This window comes from Myotis davidii, unplaced genomic scaffold (genome assembly GCF_000327345.1).
Source record: "Myotis davidii unplaced genomic scaffold, ASM32734v1 scaffold86, whole genome shotgun sequence".
NCBI lineage: Eukaryota > Metazoa > Chordata > Mammalia > Chiroptera > Vespertilionidae > Myotis > Myotis davidii.
This window is the reverse complement of record NW_006298058.1, coordinates 1,472,414-1,493,324: the sequence shown is the minus strand read 5'-3', so window position 1 is coordinate 1,493,324 and position 20,911 is coordinate 1,472,414. Positions and strand designations below refer to the sequence as shown.

At 36.5% G+C, this 20,911-nt stretch overlaps 1 protein-coding gene across 5 annotated transcripts in view; it reads left to right on the top strand.

Annotated features, from left to right (window-relative positions):
• Nucleotides 1-20,911, top strand: part of ARHGAP21 (Rho GTPase activating protein 21) — a 135,526-nt gene that overhangs the window by 48,895 nt on the left and 65,720 nt on the right. For all 5 annotated transcript variants that reach the window (XM_006773817.2, XM_006773814.2, XM_006773813.2 and 2 more), the window contains exons 3-4: nucleotides 1,631-1,810; nucleotides 4,299-4,323. In XM_006773817.2, coding sequence (XP_006773880.1) covers nucleotides 1,631-1,810; nucleotides 4,299-4,323 — 205 coding nt within the window. The remainder of the gene's footprint in view (nucleotides 1-1,630; nucleotides 1,811-4,298; nucleotides 4,324-20,911) is intronic.

The following is a 20,911-nucleotide window of genomic DNA, read 5'->3' as shown; positions in this document are numbered from 1 at the left end:
GTGCGTTCCGTCTTTTAGTTGTATTTTTGAAGTGGTTGTGCGAGCAGCATTCTCCGGTGTTTACCTATGCCGCCATCTTGGTTCTCTCTGATTATCGTTATTTTTAATCCTCACCTGAGGATATGTTTTTTGTTCTGTTTTGTTTTGCTTTTTAATTCATTTTGAAAGAGAGAGAGAAAAAGAAACATCAATTGGTTGCCTCCTGTATGCACTCGGACCAGGGATCCAACCTGCAACCTGGGTATGTGCCCTGACCAGGAATGGAACCCGCAACTGAGCTACCCAGCCAGGGCAGGTTGTTGTCTTACTGCTTGTGTTTTTCAGTGTAATAGAAAGCAGAGGTGTCAGCTACAAGTGAGAACAGGGAAGGAGGGATGAATTAATCATTGAAGATGAATGGACTGGAGAGAATTATCATTGACAGACAACAGTAAAGACTCTCTTGCCTTGGCTCAGTTGGTTGGAGTGTCCCATAAAAGGTTGGGGTTTGATTACCAATCAAGACACATACCTAGGTTGTGGGTTTGATCCCCAGTTGGGGAGTGTACAGGAGGCGCTCTCTCTCTCTCTCTCTCTCTCTCTCTCTCTCTCTCTCTCTCTCTCTCTGCCTGCCTCTCTCCCTCCCCTCACACTCCTTTTTTCTCTCTCTCTCTCTCTCTCTCTCTCTCTCTCTCTCTCTCTCTGCCTGCCTGCCTCCCTCCCTTCACACCCCTTTCTTTTCTGCCTAAAAGTCAATAGAAACATATGCTTGGGTGAGGATTAAAAAAAAACACAGCGCTCTTGAGGTTAGTGGTTATGAACTAAGAGTGAAAATAGCCTAGTTTTTGTTTTTCTCCGCTTGTGTTCAGCTTCATAGGTGCCGGCCCAGAGTAGGCATTATTGATTTATCTAGGGTTAGGTGACTTTGAGCAAGTCAGAGAAAGGCAAAGGAGTGAATTGAAGCTGGTTTGAGAGCAAAGTGAGTACATGGGGTGGTAAGGGACAGGGAAATAGTGTCAGGGTCAGCTCAGAGTGAAGAATTATGAGGATTGGGTATGAGAGGGAATGAAGAATGGAACCTTGATTTGAGGTTGTGAATGGTTTTCAGTCATAACAAGATAAAAGCCAAGAGTGGAAGAGAAGAGATCCAGGAATTGTAAGGCCAAGCTAGTGAAAGGACATCTGTGAGGATACTGACTCGATGCTCAGAACCTGAAGGCCGTATCTATTATTTTCTAAGATTCTTGGTTGCTGTGGGATGATCTGATAACAGCTTTAGTATTCCTACTTGGTGTGAGGTTCATGTCTCTTCTTTCAGTTTCTGTTCTTTGTCCTTAGTGCTCTAATGATTTTCTAGGTGTTCTCACTCATTTCTTCTAGTGAATTTAAATTTTAGCTCTCAAATTTCTAATTTCCAAGAGTTCTGTCTTACTTCTGATTAACTTTTCATAGCATCCCTTTCTAAAATACATGTGATTTTTGATGATCTGCGTGACTTGTGCTAATACATATGGTTCATGCATCAGAATATGGCTCTTTTTCCCCATTAAGATCATATCTGCACTTAGGTATTTATTTTTGCATATAATTTTTTCTGAATGAGGAAGTATACTGGGTTAGTAATTAACACTTCAATATCTTTCCATTTTAGGTGTCAAAAAATAAAGATGGAAAAGAACAAAGTGGAACTGCATCACCATCCGAAGATGAAGCGTTCTCCTGGCCAGGTCCCAAAACAGTTATGTTGAAAAGAACATCTCAAGGCTTTGGTTTTACATTAAGGCATTTTATTGTTTATCCCCCGGAGTCTGCAATTCAGTTTTCATATAAGGTAAGAGATGTTGTTAAAGTCACTTGAAACCAAAGCAAAGCTATTCCCGTTTCCTTTTTATCTTCTCATCCCCTTTCCCACCTCTTTTCTATCTTAGAAGTGTTATATTTTCATTTTTACTATATTCTTTCAGATATTTTTCTCTCTTCGAGAACAGAAATTTTAATCTCTGAAAGGTTATACTGATTATTAATTCCAAATCTATTTTGCTAGGACTTCTAATTCCAAATTATTGTACTTTTTCTAATAGTAGCTGTTTTTCTACTCTCTAGAAAGGTGGTGAGTTTTATGGGCAGAGAATGCAGAGGCAATACTTTGTTAAAATGTTCTGGGAGTTACAAAAAGTTACCGGGATTAGATAATACATGACTTTCAGATATGTAATATAATGGCAAGTCAGAATCTGAAAACATAGCTTCTTACAGGGTGAATTACATTCCCATGCTTCAGTGTAGAGCAGTAGCATGGTCTCATAAGGGGCAGCATGGGATGATTATGGCACAGCTGGCACACTGGGTACTTGCTGTGTGTTCTTTATTATTCATTATGAGCGTCATCTCACTTCGTTATTAGCCTACACAACATCTGGAAACTGATCTGAGTCACATTATGAGTAAGTCGTGGACCTAGGATTTTAACTTGCCAACATGAATGCCTGATTCTTACTTACTATACAACAGTGTAAGGAAATAAGAAATTTAGAAAAGTTGTGAGACCTAGGCCAAGCCAATTAACTTCTTTTGGCTTCTCGATTTCCATTTTAATTTGAGGGAATGGAATTAGAAGATTAGGAAACCATTTCTAATTCAAAATTTCTATGACTCTTAGGCGGTCTTTTAAAACATAGTGTGAATAGTTTATAAGGGTTATGAATAAGTGCTATTTTTGGAATTAAAATTTATCAGTTTGGGGTTCCTGAAATGTCTATAGAATTCCTGACCTGGGTTTTCTAAGAATCTACTGTATCCTAAAGTGTCTAGCTTAGTATTCCTTATGTGTTAGGCCACATGTGAGAGCCTAACACACAAGGAATAGACTCCCTTCCTTTAATTACATATTAAGGCTGAGTCTGTTTTGTCTTTTGATTTTGTTTTGAAGAAGAGCTTTTTGGTCTTGATGAACATATAGTTGATATCATTTCATAAGATAATTTTACCAAACACAAATTAAAAATGAGTCATCATCATTATTATTATTTCTGTTATTGGAAAATACTTCTAGAAGTTTTAGTCACACAGTATAATTGTTAACAGCATAGTCATTGAAGTCAAAAGAGCCTGGGTTTGAGTCCCATCTCTGCTCCTTGCTAGCTCTGTGACCTTGGGGAAGTCACCTAACAGGCAATAACAGCACCTTTCTCACAGGTTGTAGTGTTGCTTACATGATATAATATATGTAAAACACTTAGTCCTGGAATTGGTATAGAGTAATTGCTCAGAAAACTAATTTTTAATGCTATTATTTACACAGATGTTCTTGCAAATAGGTCTGTCTTGTAAAGTTTACATGGGTAATGCGTATTGAAATCTTTTCCTTTTTAATTATGAAATTTTATCCATTCACTTCAAAGGAGTTTTTTTAAAAAACTCCTATTGTATAGCTTTTAGAAAATGTGCAATTAATACATTATCTTTATTATGTTACTTAGCTGACAAGCTCACCAATCTCAGAACAGAGCTTATAACCAGAAAAAATATATATACGGTGTGGGGCAAAAGTAGGTTTACAGTTGTCTATATGGAAAATAATAAAATAATAAATAATAATACAAGAATAAACTCTGTGTATTACATACCCACAACTGTAAACCTGCTTTTACCTCACCCTGTACATTTGGACAGCCAAATAAAGGTCAAAAGTTATATGATAAATTATCAGTCCACTTTTTTTGTTTCTAGATTGTAGCTTTCATATGATAGCGTTTCAACAAATATTTGAATAAGTGTATTTTTATACTAGTTTTGCAAAGTTGCTTTCCTGATTTCCCAGCTAGAGGTGGATACATAGCAGCAGGACAGCCTGGTAGCAATGAATAAAACCAAATCTCAAAATTGAATAGAAGAAATAAAATATATAGCATATTAGAGCCACTCAATTTATACAAAGACAGTTCTGGCCCCTGTAATAGCCCCTAAAGGCACATTTTATTAGTGTACATAGCACAGTAAGTGGTGGCCAGCCTGGCCCTCTCTCCCGAGTTCTAGGTTCATCTATCCAGCTGCCTACTTTTGACACCTGCACTGTGGGAATCTCCACACTCATTGTCAAAAACTGGACTCCCGATGTCTTCCCTACAGGTTGGCTTCACCCATAGTCGTCCTGTCTCTGTTTATGAAGGCTCCAACCTTCTGGCAAAGGCACTGTTATAATGAGATTGTAATGAGCACATTTGGGGGAGGGTAGTTTAAGTTGGATTGAGCCTTGCTGTGATTTCACTAGAGTTTATAAATATGGTTTCATATATGGATATATATGTTTTATTTTGTAGGATGAAGAAAATGGCAACAGAGGAGGTATGCTATAAAAGTTTAAATTTTTCTCTGAATGTTTTTCTACTCATTTCTTTCTGTCTTTAAGTAATATTATATAAGATGATACAGTTTTTGGAATTCAAATATATAACAATTCTTAGATGTGAGAGTCAGAAATTAAATATTTTTCCTGTAGATTTCAGAGTTTTATGAATCATTGCATCATCATAATTTGAACAAGTAATGATTTTATTGTTAATTATCTATATTATAAAAGGCCTGTGGCCCTAACAACCAAAGACCGGCGCAGGTGGGTGGGGCTGTGAGCATGGCCGTGAGAGTGGGCGGGGTTACACGAATTTGAGCTCTGGGCTTCTAGTATATTAGTATTTGGGGGAGGAATATATCATATGATTCTGAGGAAAGTAATTCTGAGATTGTTATTCAATTGGTGATCTTTAACTTAGTGGTTTTTTTAGGTAAGAAATACTGCGTGTTTTATCTACTAGATTTATTGACTCAAATATTGAAGAGCATTTTGTTGGATTTAAATACTACATTTAATGAGCCTTAAAGGAGAATCAGGCTGGGGATAGAATTATTTCTTAATAACTCCCATTTACTTTTATTGTAATTTTACATGAACTTTAATGAGTTAAAATTTATACACAATAAAATGCTTCATTTTAAAAACTTTATTTTAGACTTTAAAAAATGTTGCCAGAATTGTACAGAGAGTTTTCATAGATAACTTCCTCTAGTGTTAAAAATTTATATAACCATGGTATAATTAACAAAACTAAGAAATTGGTATTGGTATGATAAATTACAGACTTTATTTGGACTTTTACCAGTTTTCTACTAGTGTCATTTTCTCTTCCAAGATTTCTGTGTTGCATTCACTTGTCATGTCCTCTTAGACTCCCCTGAGCCTCATCTTTCTGATATGTCATGCCCTTGATACTTTTGCAGAGAACTGGTCAGGTATTTTGTAGGATGTTCTTCAATTTGGGTTTGTCTCATGTTTCTCATCATTACTTTGAAGTTATACATTTTTAGCAAGGATACATTTGCACCCATTTTAAGTGTATAGTATTTTGATAATGCATAACTTATGAAATCACCATTCCTATCAAGATGGTGATATCAAAAAGAACTTTTCCATTTTTCCATAAAGTTGCCTTGGGTCCCTTTGCTGTCAGCACTTCGCTGGCCCTAGACAATCCTTAATCTGCGTTGTCACTGTAGATTAGTTTGCCCCTTCTAGAATTTTTTTATGTATAGAATAATACAATTGGAACTCTGTGCCTTTTACTTGGCATAATATTGTTGAGATTCACTTCATTCTATGTATAGGTACAAATAATATTATCTTTTATTGCTGAGTAGTTTTCCCTTGTGTGGATATACCACAAATTGTTTATCCACTCACCTGTTGATGAACCTTTGTAATACTGATATCAGATTTAAAATCTAGGAATGATTATGCTGAGGGTAAAATGAGAGGAAATCATTTCTTTCAGCACTATCAAAAGTAATCTGAGTATAGGACCATGTGGGACCCTTCATAGTTGTCACTGTTGTTCAAGATGGGCCACTCCTGTGTCACCATATGTCATGCACCAGGGCTTAAGATGAGTTCCAAATGTTACTTGGCATGGATTAGAAGCAGGCATTAGTGGGAAAAGGGGAAATTTGCACAGCCAGCATCAGCAAGAGAAAAGGGATATGGGTTTTCTATCATCATGCCTGGACAACCGTCTGGACACATAGCACCTAGAAATTCATGCCTTCCATGTGCTGGTCTTCATTGAGAGAAATACCCTTCTAATAAATGTAAAAGGACATAGTTATAAAACTTTACACAGATGCTGATACATATCAGACAGAGCTCACTGAAGTGAATGAATTTAGTTGTATGGCTTGACTGGAGAGAATAGACATAAACATGTGCAATGGAACACTAAAAGATCCAGGTTCAACACAAGGAGATTTGGAGAAATGTGATAAAGTGAGGCTGAAGGGGGTTATCTGCTGGAGAGTATAAGAGTTTAATACCGATTTTATTTATTTATACTTAATCTCATTCTAAAGAGGGTTTGTGTTCACATGCTGAAATGTATGTATCATAGTAAGATGAAAATAAGCGCATGGTAAAAAGAATGCATCAAACAGATATTCGGGAGATTTAGTACATGTAAATGTGTGCTATGGATTCTACACTGTTACCAAAAATGGGCTATAAATTTGCTTTTGAGCTTTCCAGTGGGGAAAAAGAAAGAAAGAAAGAAAATATGATTAGGTAAGGATTCATATTGTCCAGAAGAAAATAACATTCTGTTTGCACCGAGGTCTAAGATAGATTTCTCCTATGGGCCTTCATAATGGGAAACAGTGAGTAATACAGTAGATGTATCCTCAATACTGTTCCTTCATATGGCTGTTTTTTTGTTTGTTTGTTAGTCTTGTTTTGTTTTAAACAGATCCTTCAATGTAAGCTGATTTCAAAACCCCAAAGTCCAGTTTAGTTTAAAGGGCTTCTCGCCGAACCGGTTTGGCTCAGTGGATAGAGCGTCGGCCTGCGAACTCAAGGGTCCCAGGTTCGATTCCGGTCAAGGGCATGTACCTTGGTTGCAGGCTCATCCCCACTGCAGGTCGTGCAGAAGGCAGCTGATCGATGTTTCTCTCTCATCGATGTTTCTGACTCTCTGTCCCTCTCCCTTCTTCTCTGTAAAAAATCAATAAAATATATTTTAAAAAAAATTAAAAAAAATAAAGGGCTTCTCAACTAGAGACAGTTTTGCTCCTGAGGGGATACTTGACAACATCTGTAGACACTTTTGGTTGTCACAATTGGGGGAAGGTGCTAAAGTGTTGGCATCTAGCAGGCCAGGGATGGTGCACGTCCTACAATGCATAGGACAGCACCCCACAACAAAGAACTGTTTGACCCAAAATGTGAATAGTGCTGCTGTTGAGAAGCCCTGGATTACAGTGATGGACACCAAAACTATGTGGTCCAATCGCACAGGTCTCCAAGAGTCTGGCTTGATCCAATGACAATATTCAGACCATTTAGAAGAACAGATACTCAAGACCACATCTTCAGTGATCTTTTATGAATATTATCCCTTACAACTGAATTTCTATCTGAATTGAGTTACTGATATAGTTTGGGGTTAAATTACCTGGCATTGCCTGTTGTTGGTGAAGGAATAATCATGAGTAAGGAAAAGGCTACATTTTTAAGAAATATATAGAGTCAACATAATAACTAGAAGACAATTGAAATGTAATAAAAAGTTAACATCAGGGATATAATTGATTGAAGGAGAAAATAATTATAGGCTAGGTTAACAAAAAATTAAAATCAATAATTTAAAAGACTAGTAGAGGAATTAAAGAAACACAACAAAATTAAGGCTTTAAAATAAGAAATACAAATTTAAGCATCTTACCTCCTGGCAAAGCAAAGGCTCATCAAGAGTAAGATCCTTGTAAAGTACAGAACATTGTGCATTTTCTTTCTAAGGAGAATGTTTGAAGAGGCATAAGAGTACCTAAACAAGTTGTTTTGGGGACTTAGCTGTATTAGGCATCCTAATATATGTTATTACCCAACTTAGTCATCACTATAATGCTGTGAGATGTGAGACATTATTCCCATTTTGTAGATGAGGAAACTGAGACTGAAAAAGATTTAAAGACACTTACTTGTCCAAGACCACACGGCTAAGTGACAGAGCTTTGTATGCCCAATTCAGGTGTGTCTAACTTTGAAGTCCATCTTCCTTTAACTCTGCTATCTTACTTTGTTGACTTATTTTTAAGTCTCCTTCATTTACTTAATTTTGTTTCAAAAATGCCTTTAAACATAGTTTGACTTATGTAGGGTCAACAATTAGTAAGAAAATATAGGATATGTTTAGAATGTTATGAAATTAACACTCTGCTTTATGAAAGTTAAAAACAGGAAACTTGATCCATATTTGTAAATACCTAAGGACGAAGAAGTCACAAAACAGTCAGGGATATCCCAAGTTTAGAGGCCCTGAACATCTAGCAACAACCATCACTTATTCCTCAATTTGGAATATCTGGCTAGCACTGGGCCTGGGAAGGAAGTTTAATGGGATTAGGAATCACTAGTGCTCTGTCTGTCTTTGTCCTCCACGACCAGGTTTGCTCTTGTTATATCAATTGGTAGTTGGGGAGTCAGAGAGTAGCACACAGAGGCCTAGTGTTCGTAATACCATTCCAACAAAACTGACCAATCACCAGGACACACTCTATATAAAAAAAAAACTTCTGACTTCTGAACAGTTCTTAATAGATCAGTTTTTAGAATGCAATCTATTGAGAGACAGACTGCATATAATTTATTATGCTAATTGAACTGAATTTTTATTTTATAATCTCACTTCCTTTTAAAAGTATTTTCAAGCATATTGAGATTATGAAATCCTTTTATGTGAATTTTGTTTTAATTAAACAGAATTCCAGCATCCAGTGTAATGATCTGAATTAAAGCCTAGAACCACTGGAGAGAAAGTAATTGCCAGAATTTTATTCAAACTCCTAAGAGCTCCTGTTGTGATGCCAGAATCTGAAACAGTTCAAAGTTTTGTTTTGGTGTTCTTTCCTTTTGGCGATAGAGTGGAATCTCTTTGGCATTTAATTTTCTGATTATTTTCCTTACCCAGTTTCCCATTCTATTATGTATTTTATATCCTATATAACTTTATTGTTTTTTTTTAAATTTATTTTTCTTTTTTGTTGGTTAGTTTTTTTGTACTGTAATGAAAATAACATTTACAAGAAAAAGGCCATTAAGGTAGAAAAATATTTTTGGTGATGATAGTTGCTTTTGGATAATTGCTATTTGTTGACATCCTGTTGTCCTTAACTGTTTGGAACAGATATTCATAAATAATCAAGATAGAAATAATTGAAAGGTTGTAATTACTATTATTTATCTTCTTCCGTGAGTAAAAGTTTTCTCCAACTTAGTTGTAGGGATATTTCCAGTGTTCTAAAACAGCTGTCTTCAACCTTTTTCATCTCATGGCACATACAAACTAATTACTAAAATTCTGTGGCACACCAAAAAATTTGTTTGTTTTTGCCGATCTGATAAAAAAAAATAGGTATAATTTTGATTCATTCATAGCAGATGGCTAGTGTTGTGTTGGCTCTTATTTTTTTATTTGAAAATCTTAAGAGCAAAGAGGTCAGTGCCCCTGACTATAAATAGTCAGGTATTGTATGTTTTAAAAATTCTTGCAGCACACCAGTTGAAAATCACTGTCCTAAAATGTTATATCACGCATTGGTAGAAACAAAAAGTAACTGGGAATTCTATAAATTTTCTCAGTAGTAAAAATTTGTATTTTACAATAATTGCATCCTATTCCTGACTAAAGAGCTCTGTAGCCTGTTAGAGTTTTCTAATAACCAAGGTTCTTTCAGTGGCAGAAAATAGAAACTCCCTCAGACCATCTCAGGAAAGATCTGTTAATTCTAAAAACCAACAGGGCATCTCCAAATTCAAGTCAAGTGTTACCTGAGACCCAGGAAACCACAGAATTTGAACCTGAAAAGCTACTAAATTCAGAGTAACAACAAAATCTTGGCACTTATCTTTCAAAGACTCAAACTCCAGTATTTACAGGATGATTAGAATGACGTTCATGGTTAATTTTGATTATGCATGATTTTCTCCTGAGTTGACTTCTGTATAAGGTACAACCCTTATTATATATCTCTTTTCCTTCCTCTCTCATTATAATACTTCTGAATTCCTGAGAGAGAAATCTAAGTGGCCCACTTCATCTTATAGCAGCTGTACAGGTCAAATGTTCTTCTTTTTAATGAACAGGAAATTCTGTTAAGCTGAGAAAATTTGGTATATTTTAAGCTGTTAATTTCCATTAACATTGAAAATCTATTCCCTCAAATTACTATAACATAAAATATGGACATAAAATTTTGTTGTAAGAAGCTATTCTTATTGTGGGCCGGTTTAAGGCTATGGTGCAGTGGTATGGTGGCAGGAGCATGCTTCCTTCTAAAACACAGTGGTACTAGCTGAGCTCCGCGGATCTCTTCCAGTGTCTTTGGGAAGGATAATTAACTGAACCCCTTAGGATCCATTTTTAACTGTATTGATGTTTAAACTGTAATTAGGTATTCTCATTAGTTGCACATTTTTATTTTTTTAGTATTTTTCAGTAGAACAACCACAGATGTCTAAAATAGTCTCAAACATATTTTAGGAAGTAGGACTGATGGTGGCTGTGGTGGTGGTGCCTGGTGGGAATGTAGGTAGTGGTGATAGCATGGTGGCAGCAGTGGCAGCTGTTTATATTATGTCAGACAGTTTTCTAAGACTTTTCATGGATTCACTCAATCCTTTCAACTTTCTGGTCTTAATATTATTATCACTTCCATTTTTTAGATGAGGAAACTGAGGTACAAAGTTTTTGCATAACTAGCAAGTGGCAATGTTGGATTACAAAATCAGGCAGTCTGGTTCTAGAGTTTCCTGTCAATTTCTACCATGGCTTCTCAGAAAGTTATTTATGCTCACATAATCCATTCTTGAAAACATGTAAGAAAGAGGGTCTGTTCCTTTAAAAGATAAGGAGTATTAAAAGATCCCTAATTCAACTTTCAGATACAATTTGCTAACATAGTATTAGCATTTAATACTTGTTCTTTAATTTTCTTTTTCATCTTTGTAATTGAACATGTACCATTGGCTTAAGTGTATTGTGCTTTAGGATAAAGCATCATTACTTTATTATTTGTAATTGATTTCCATCTTTGATTCAGTTATATTTATTTTAAAATATATTTTTATTGATTTCAGAGAGGAGTGGAGAGGGAGAGAGAGATAGAACCATCAGTGATGAGAGAGAATCATTAATCAGCTACCTCCTACACGTCCCACACTAGGGATCGAGCCTGCAACCCGGTAATATGCCCTGACTGGGAATCAAACCATGATCTCCTGGTTCATAGGTTGAAACTCAACCACTGAACAACACTGGCTGGGCTCAGTTATATTTTTGATACCTAACTTTTTGGTGGTATTTTTTTAATATATTTTATTGATTTTTTACAGAGAGGGAGAGGGATAGAAAGCCAGAAACATCGATGAAAGAGAAACATCGATCAGCTGCCTCCTGCACACCCCCTGTGGGGATGTGCCTGCAACCAAGGTACATGCCCTTGACTGGAATCGAACCTGGGACCTTTCAGTCCGCAGGCCGACGCTCTATCCACTGAGCCAAACCAGTTACGGTGTATTTTTCATTTATTTTTATGAAATGATAAAGGCACTCATAGGAATTTGCCAAAGATAAATAAAACATTTGTCTAGAAAAATATTTATTCATAACACAATCCAAATAATATAAAATTCACCATTTTGCCTTTGACGGAAATTGAACCTGGGACCCTTCAGTTCACAGGCCAGTGCTCTATCCACTGAGCCAAACCGGTTAGGGCTATTTTTATTTTTAAAATCTTTATTGTTGAAAGTATTACATATTTTCCCTTTTTCTCCCATTGATCCCTTCTAGCCCACCCCCACAAATTCACCATTTTAAAGTGAACAGTTCAATGAAGTTAGCACAAAATTAAAGGATATGTATGAAATTTGTGTCTACTACCTTTTCTACCAAAACATTTCACCACCCCAGAAGGAAACCCACATCCATTAAGCAGTCATTCACTGTTCTCTCCTCTCCTAAGTCGTTGGCAACCACCAGTCTATTTTCTGTTCCTATGGACATATCTAGTCTGGATATTTCATATAAATGCAATCATACAATAATAACCTTTCTTTGTATGACTTCTCCTACTTAGTGTAATGTTTTTGAGGTTTCTGTGATTGTGCCATGTATCAGTACTTAATTTCATTTTGTGGCTCAATAATATTCCATTGCATGTATATACCACAATTTGCTTATCCATACATGTATTGATGGACATTTAGGCTTTTCCAACTTTCTGTTGTGATTAGTGCTGCTGTGAACATGTGTAAACAAGTATTAGTTTGAGTTGCTGTTTTCAAATCTTTGGGGAGTACATCTAGGACTGGGATTGCTGCCTTATACAGTAATGCTATGTTTTACATTTTGAGGAACTGCCAAACTGTTTTCCACAGCAGCTGCACCATTTTTCATTCCCACCAGCAATGCTTGAGGGTTCTGATTTTTCCACATGCTCACCAATGCCTGTTATTTTTTGGTTTTGTATTATTGCCAACCTAGTGAATATGAAGTGGATCTCAGTATAGTTTTGCTTTTTATTTCCTTAATAACTAATGATGTCGAGCATATCTTCATGTGGTTGTTGACCATTTGTGTATTTTCTTTGGAGATGTGTCTAGTTAAGTCCATTGCCCATTTTGTTTGTTTATTTGTTTGTTTTGTTTTGTTAATCCTCACCTGAGGATTCCATTGATTTTTTTTTTTTTTTAGAAAGAGTGGAAGGCTGAGGTTGGGTGGGGGGGAGAGACAGAGAGGGAGAAAGAAAGAAACATCGATGTGAGAGAGACACATCAATTGATTGCCTCCTGCACGTGCCCCAACTAGGGCTGGGGATTGCACCTGCAACCAAGGTACTTGCCCTTGACTGTAATTGAACCTGAGACCCTTCAGTTCACGACCAATGCTCTAATCACTGAGCCTAACTGGCTAGGGCCATTACACATTTTTAAAATTGTAAGTGTTCTTGATAGATGATTATCAGATTCACATATATTTTCTTTTATTCCATAGTTATATTTGGAAAATTATTTTTTTAGTTTATATTCAATATAATTAATTATGTTTATTGTTTAAGCTCCTATTTTGAAATTTTTGTTTGTTTTATTTTGGCTTTCTTAAATTTCTTTTCTCTTTTTGGATTAAATGATATATTACCATTTGTTTAGTGTTTTTTCTAAAAATTATAATAGCAACTTTATTAAAGTCTAATGCTAATTAACATTTTATTCTCCTCTGAAAGAATGTAAGGATCTTGGAACATGTTACTAACTCTATTCTCCACCTACCTACATGTTACCTTTATGTTGTGTTGTAATTCTTTCAGTTTTTGTTTTTCCTAAAAGGTTTGTTTTATCCTCATTTTTGAAAGATATGTTTTTGCTGCTACAGAATTCTAGGTTGATACTTTCTTCCAGCATATTGAAGAAGATAATATTTCACTCTTTTTTGCCTTCTATTCTTGTTAGTAAGAAGTCATATTTTGATTTAATGGTTCTTTGAAGGCAAACTTGTAAAGTATCTGCTGGTAAGATTTTCTTTATGTCTTTGGTGTTTGGCCATTTAGTAATATGACGAGTTCTGGATGAGAGTTTATTTTTACTTTTCTTATTTGGGAATTATTTGAGCCTCTTGTGCCTTTGGATGGATGTCTATCACGTTCTAGAAAATTCTCATCCAGAATCTCTTCATATATTATTTGTCCCTCTGTATCCTAGTGCTCTCTTTAATTCTTCTGGGCTCACAAATTTATTTTACATATATGTTTTCTTACTCTATCCCCCATGGCTCCAAAATTCTCTATTTTTTGGACTACATTTTTGATAATTTCTTCCAATATATTTTGATAATTTTCTTCCTAGCTGTTTTAAGTTTTAAATTTTTATTGTAAGAGTTTTTTTTTAGGGTACTGCACCAAACATGTTCAATCACTTCTTACACTTTTCGCTTTACTATTTTTAGCCTTATTTTTCAAATTTCTTCAAACATGGTAAGCAGAGTTATTTTATTATCTGTCTGGTAATTCCATTATCAGGAGTCTTCGTGGATTGTTTCTTTTTTCTGTTTCTTTTTTCTGCCTGTTCTAGCTTGGAGCGGGTTTTTGGGGTTTTTTTGTTTGTTTTTTTTTCTGTGTATATTTGACCATTTTATGATTGGTGACCTTCAGAAATTATTACTGGAAATTCTTTGAGATCTCGGATAAAAATGCCGTTCTCCAAGTTGATGGGTATTTTCTTTTATCCAGAGCCAGGCTATTACTTGATTTGGCCTACATATCGATGTAAAGTTTGGCCCATAGCCATGTCTTAGAGATTGTTTTTTTCTTCCTCTCTCCCTTCCCTACTTTGTACAGCACTAAGGAAGTTCTGGGAGTGGGACCATTATTTCCAGTTACCTTACTCCTAAGTATGGGGGGAGTCTCCTGATAGACCCCTAGCTGGACAGGACTTGGCCTTTTTCTTCTGCCTGCTGGATGTAGAAGCCCTTAAAATGAAAGCTTATGTTCATTAGCCTGGACATATGTTACATTGTTGATATTAATAGTATTTCGGAGTGTAATTTTCTGGTAGCTAGGCATGCACGTGTATACACTATGGTTCAAATATAAATTAAGAATTTCTTTACACTAAATTTGCTAATACATTGGTACTTCATTGGATGATTTGCTGCTCATGTATTTGTCTTGTTAAAATGCCTTTAAATCATTTATGAACATAGTTATAATAAAATCACCAAGTTATTTGTAGTTCGCTATTGTGGGCAATGTTTTCTAATGTAAAAATGTTTAAGCTTATGTGCATATACACATACATTCATACACATATACATACAAAGATAATAAATGATTCTGTATGTTGCTAGTAGCAAGTTAACTTCAATATACCTGTTTTGTTCCTTTTCATTTGATAGATGGGCTCTAGGGTCTTCTATGGGAGCCTCAGATATAACGGACAATGATGGAAAGGATATTATGTAAATTTTGAAACTATGAATATATTTTTTGAAAAGGTTGAAAGAACTTGAAACTTTGCTTGAAAAAGAGATACTTGAGGGAAAAGGGATTGCTATTTTCACATGTCTGAAATGATACTTTATACAAGATGAAGTAGATTGTTCAATATTACAATTAGTGAAAGATGTAGATAAACCCTGTCCCTAATTTCCACACTTCACTTTGAAAATCCCAGGAAACCATATTTTGGAGACAGTTAATCTGGGTGATTGTTCATGCCCTGCGGTAAGCAAGTAGAGATCTCAGCTTCCTCAGTATTCTTCCTGGGAGGCGGCAGCAGCAGCAGCAGCACCAGCACCAACCTGATTGGGAAACACAAGCATAGGGGTTGGTTATCTCTTGCCCAGAGGTCATTAAAATATGCAAAGTACAGTTTCCCTACATTCCCAGACTATCTATGATGTTTATGAAACAAATGTTTTTATGTGGCACTTTGGGAACAAAGATCATTAAGGATGGACACTGTCTTTTAATGTTGAATTTTCGGTGTCTAGTAAGCAGCTGGTACACAGTAGGAGCTCAGATATTTGTTGAATCAAGGTATTGAGTAAAGGGAGGTGCCACCACCTAGACTTGGCACTGCTCCAAAATGACTGTGCCCGAAACCCAAAAGTTAGCATGTTAGTGTCTGTACCTCTGCTGTCAAGGAAAGGCTCGTCTTTGCTGCCCTCCTCCCTTCCTTTCACTTTTCTCCATCAGCCACCTTCTGACACAGTGTCGGGGCGCTTTAAATTTAGAAATCTTCTTTCACATAGCTGCTGGATGTGTAAGTAAGCTAGAACAATAATCACCACAACATGACACTTCTGAACTTCAGTAGAAATTTGAGCATCAATTTTGTAAAACATACTAGGAAAGGTAGTGAAGTTAAATGGGAGCCAAAAAAATAATTTCCACACTTCACTTTGAAAATCCCAGGAAACCATATTTACAGTAATGTGAAATGAAGGCACTTTGATTAGATTAAAATTGGCCTAGCCAGAAATCCAGTTTTTTGTAGTAGATTTAAGACTTTGTAAGTTACATTGAGTTGAAGTTACCTTGTCAGAGAAAAAATAAGTGAGATTTAAAAAAAATCTAAGGGTTCTAAACCTTTAATAAATATGAAATCTAGGATTTCAGAACAGTGAGTGGAGATACTGAACAGTTGGTCAGGAAGAGGAGAAAGTCCAGGAAAGGACCTGGCCGGAGTGTTAGTGTTCTAAACTGTCTTCTGGAAATAACTTCTCTCTAGAAAACGTTTCAGAGGTGACCTGTAATTAGGTGACTTTGAGTTGTCTTCCTAGCTGCTCCCTAATTTGAGACCATGAGCAGATACCACCTGGCTGGATAGTCCCGTTGTTTTTCCTATTAGTCTGCATTCAAAGTATGTGATTCATGTTTCTGGGTAATATAAAGTTAATTTTTTGTAATATAATATAATAGTTATGGTTCCAGCCTCCGAAGTTTAACCGATAACTTTTTGCCTTTGGTGTAAAAGCAGAATAAAAATATTTGGGTGTGAATGTGAACTATATTAAATCTAGAAATATATTTCCGGTTGTTTATTCATTCCCTTTGCAAACATTTGTTGAGTCACTGCCATGAGCCATTCACTAAACTAATTGCAGGGAAGGGAGCAATGTGACCTCTCACCTCACTTCCTTCAGATAGTTGTTCAAATATCACCTGATCGTTTCATAAAAATAGTATTACAGCCCTGGCTTTCACTCTTCCTTCCTTCTCACTCTGCTTACTAAGACTCCCTAACACTTACCACCATCTCATACACTTATCATTTCTTGTTGAACATTTGTCTGTCACCGGTGGAATGTAGAAAAGGAAGTTTATTGGTTCATGACTTTTTTTCTTAAAACCGAGAACAGTTTCTGGCATGCATACCTTATGAATATATATAATATAGGCTCTGGCTTCAAGAAGCTCCTACTCTGGTGGAGGACGAAAATACAAAATAATTACATGAGTGCAAAATCTGTATGTACAGTTGTTACAGGATCACAGCCCAGGGAATCGTCCAACCACCAGGGAAGGGCTCTCAGTGGGGTGTCCTTTGTGGTGCTGACAGATCAATAGGATTTTATCAGGAAGAAGGAAGAGCAGTATTCCAGAACAGATGTCACCTTTACCTAGATTGGGAGATAGGACTTGGGGATGGATTATATGTCACCAGTCAAGGATGATTTGTGGAGGATTATGCTTAGCTTTTCTGGCATGGATAAATGGATATGAATGAAAGGATAGATGGAGGTGGCATTAACTGAAGGATACTGGAGGGGAAACATACCCACCTCCTCTGCTGGAGAAATGAGTTTAGTTTGGCATAAGTTGCATTTCAGATGCTTGTAGAATGTTCAGTACTTCCTTCAGAATTTGGGTGTGAAGCTCATAGGGGTTGAAAGTAGATCTGGAAGTCATCATTATATATGTTACTAGAGGCCTGATGCATGAAATTCATACATAGGTAAGGTTCCTAGGCCTGGCTGGTGATCAGGGCCGATCTGTAGGGCAACCGGTGGGGTGATCAGGGCCCCCCGACTGGTACCCACCTGGATTGGCCTGGGGCCTGCGGACTGGGGGCAGCTCCTGCATTGAGTGTCTGCCTCGGGTGGTCAGTGCACATTATAGCGTTCTGCTCTTTGGTCGATTTGCATATTAGGCTTTTATTATATAGGATAATTAAGTCCTAGGCATAAATGGAGCCATACACAGAGATCATTAAGACATACAGGATAAAGATAAGACCCCAGGGAAGCAACACCTGAGAGATGGTCAGGAAGAAAAATTGGAAAGGAAATCTGAGGGGAATTTTGGGAAGGTATAAGGACAACCAAGAGGAGTTGGTGACTTACTAATTAAGAGGTGATGATTTTAAGGAGTGAGTGGATAACTTTTGTTATTTGTTATTGAGAACTCATTAGGATGGGTACTAAAAAGTACTGTTGGACCAGACCTGACAAGTAGCACATTGGTAAGGTTACTGAGAAGAGTTCAGTACAGTGGATAGAAGGGATGGGAGAACCAAGTATTAGTGGTTTTGAACATGGGATGGGAGTGTAGGATGGGCAAATGTCCCTTGGGGACATTTGTCAGTGTCTGAGATCTCCTGAGTCAGAAGGGAAGAAAATGAGGATAAGTGAGTATAAACTATTCTTGCAGGAACTGTGAAGTTGAAGGGATGGAGAAGGACAGATGATAGCTATGTAGAATTATAGGGAGAAGTTTTTGTTGTTATTTTTTAACGTTTTGGAAACTTGTATGTCTGTGAGACCTGGAGAGAGGAATAGAGATTGACTGAGGTTTTAAACATAAGAAGAGATGATTTAGGGGAGCAAGGTCCGGAAGAAGGCTGATAACCAAATCCTCACCTGAGATAGGACAAGAGGAAATAAGGATGGGCAATAATCTGGGTGGGAAATGAGGATACAGCAATTGAGATAGAGTGAAGTAAGAGACAAGGTTATCCAAATGGTGTGAAGAAATCAGAATGGAATAGCAAGTTCCAGAAGGCAACCTTGAAGTAAAATATAAACAAGAGGCTTTAGTGAGTAGTCGCTGTGATGGCGAACCTATGACACACGTGTCAGAGGTGACACGCAAACTCATTTTTTTGGTTGATTTTTCTTTGTTAAATGGCATTTAAATATATAAGACAAATATCAAAAATGTGTCTTTGTTTTACTATGGTTGCAAATATCAAAAATATTCTATATGTGACACGGCACCAGAGTTAAGTTAGGGTTTTTCAAAATGCTGACACTCCGAGTTCAAAAGGTTCGCCATCACTGGAGTAGTGTCAAGAACTTAGCTGAACTGGAAAACTCTCAGTCGATGGGTTATGGGTAGTAGCAGGCCAAGAACAAGAGCAGGCAGCACATGGTTAGAATTCTCTACAGTTAGAGTTGGCAAATTGAATGCTTTGCGAGGTCAAGGGGGAAAGGAAGTTGAGGTAGTTGGTGAGTTCTATTGAAATAGCGATCCATGGGTAATCTTAGTAAGAAAGAAAGTGATTTCTGGAGGGAGACTGGTAGTCTTGGAGAACAGGGAGGGCTAAAGGGATAGGAAGATCTTGATAAAGTCAAGGAGCAAGTTTAATGGGTTAATGGGTGGGGCGATTGTAAAGTCAGAGATGGAAAGAGAGTTGCTGGTGTTTAGTTGCTGTAATAGTTTTTTCTGGGTTTACAGAGAAATTAATCTAATGCAACAGGAATAACAGGGCTATGAATCTAGGTGTGATACATAGTTTGTGAAATTCCTGAAACTCTAATTTAGAGAGAAGAAAACTTCAAATACTCCAGAAGGCAGATCTCAGGACTGTTTTGTTCATTGTAGGATAATCGGCACCTGGCACATGGTCAGAGCTTAGTAAATATTTGTTGAATGAAAGGCACCTTTCTAGAGTCTTTGTTGCCCACGTAATTTATAATGCCAGAACATTTTGTTTCACGTCTGACACCTAGTGGTATTGTACTCAAATTACAATTAGGTGGCAGCATTTTCTTTCTACTGTGAAGGAACTTGTACAGATCAGTTGTACAGCAAGTGGTTCTGTTCCTGAAACAAATTTCCGAGTTGGTTTGGAGCAGTTCTATTGCTAGCATTTCCAGCAATAGAACCTGCCAGCAGTAAATATTAATTGAGCATTTACTGTATGCCAGGCACTATTTTATGTGTTGGAGATTGCATGGAGGGTTTGTTCTCTTGCATATGTGAACTCATTGAATTTGAATACATAGCCTGAGCATTCATTGGGAATTTAATTTAGGATACTACTGTGATTTTGCATGTGAAACCTTTCTAAATTTATTTCTTAGCTTTTGATGCTATCATCTCCATGTCATGACTTACTGCTTTTCCTTAATGTTGAGTTAGCATTTAGGAAGCTGAATGTAGGATTGGGTTTGTTGTCTGTGTATGTTATCCACCCTGAGCAGAATACTACATACCCTGGAGAACCATGGGGGGTTTCCAGAATATGTAGTTGTTGTCTTGCCTTAAAAAAAAAAAAAGTAAAATTCTTATTTGTTAGTGGTGCATACTGAATATTTAAAGTATTTATGAATTAATAGGTGTGATATCTGGAACTTGCTTTAAAATGTTTTAGGAAAATGAGGAGTAGTGTAAATGAAACAAATTGATAGATTTTTAATAATTAGTTGTATTCATGGGGGTTTATTCTGCATTTTACTTTTGTGCATTGGGCATTTTCCATAGTAAAAAGTAAAAAAAAAAAAAGGTGTGGGTTGAAAGAAAGTTTATCATGATTAAGTTAGAACATGGTCTGCTTTTAAATATTTAACAGATTTCCTTATTTCATTTTGCCCTATTTGGTATTACTTGAAAATCAGGTTGAGTAGAGAGAGAATGTTTTTGCTTATAATGCATATAATGTGATTGAGACTTGACAGGTGACATTCTACTGACAGTGTCCAGAGATTATTGGAATTTTTGGTCTGAAGCTCCTGCTAATTGTTAAAACTAGTAGATTGGAGACTTGGGAGATTTAAAGTACTAGCCATCACCCTGGAAGTGGGAGACTCTGAAGTGGAAATTTGTGGAGTGCCTAGATTTAATAAGTTGGCATGTGTATTTTTTTTTTCCCTTAGTGCTTCTGCCTTTTATCAGAGGGAAAAAGTACCTAATAATGTGCCATCCTAGTCTTCTGAAATTGGGTTCTGCTTAATTCTTTATCATCTAGGATATATTTATCGTATGAAACCTAGGGACTTTTTATGTTAGGCAATGTGTCTCTGTTAAGCTCTTAAGATAATTATGTGTTCCCATCAGTAAATCCAACCTCCACAATAAAAATTAGAAGCCTATTTTCAACAATAAAAAATTATCA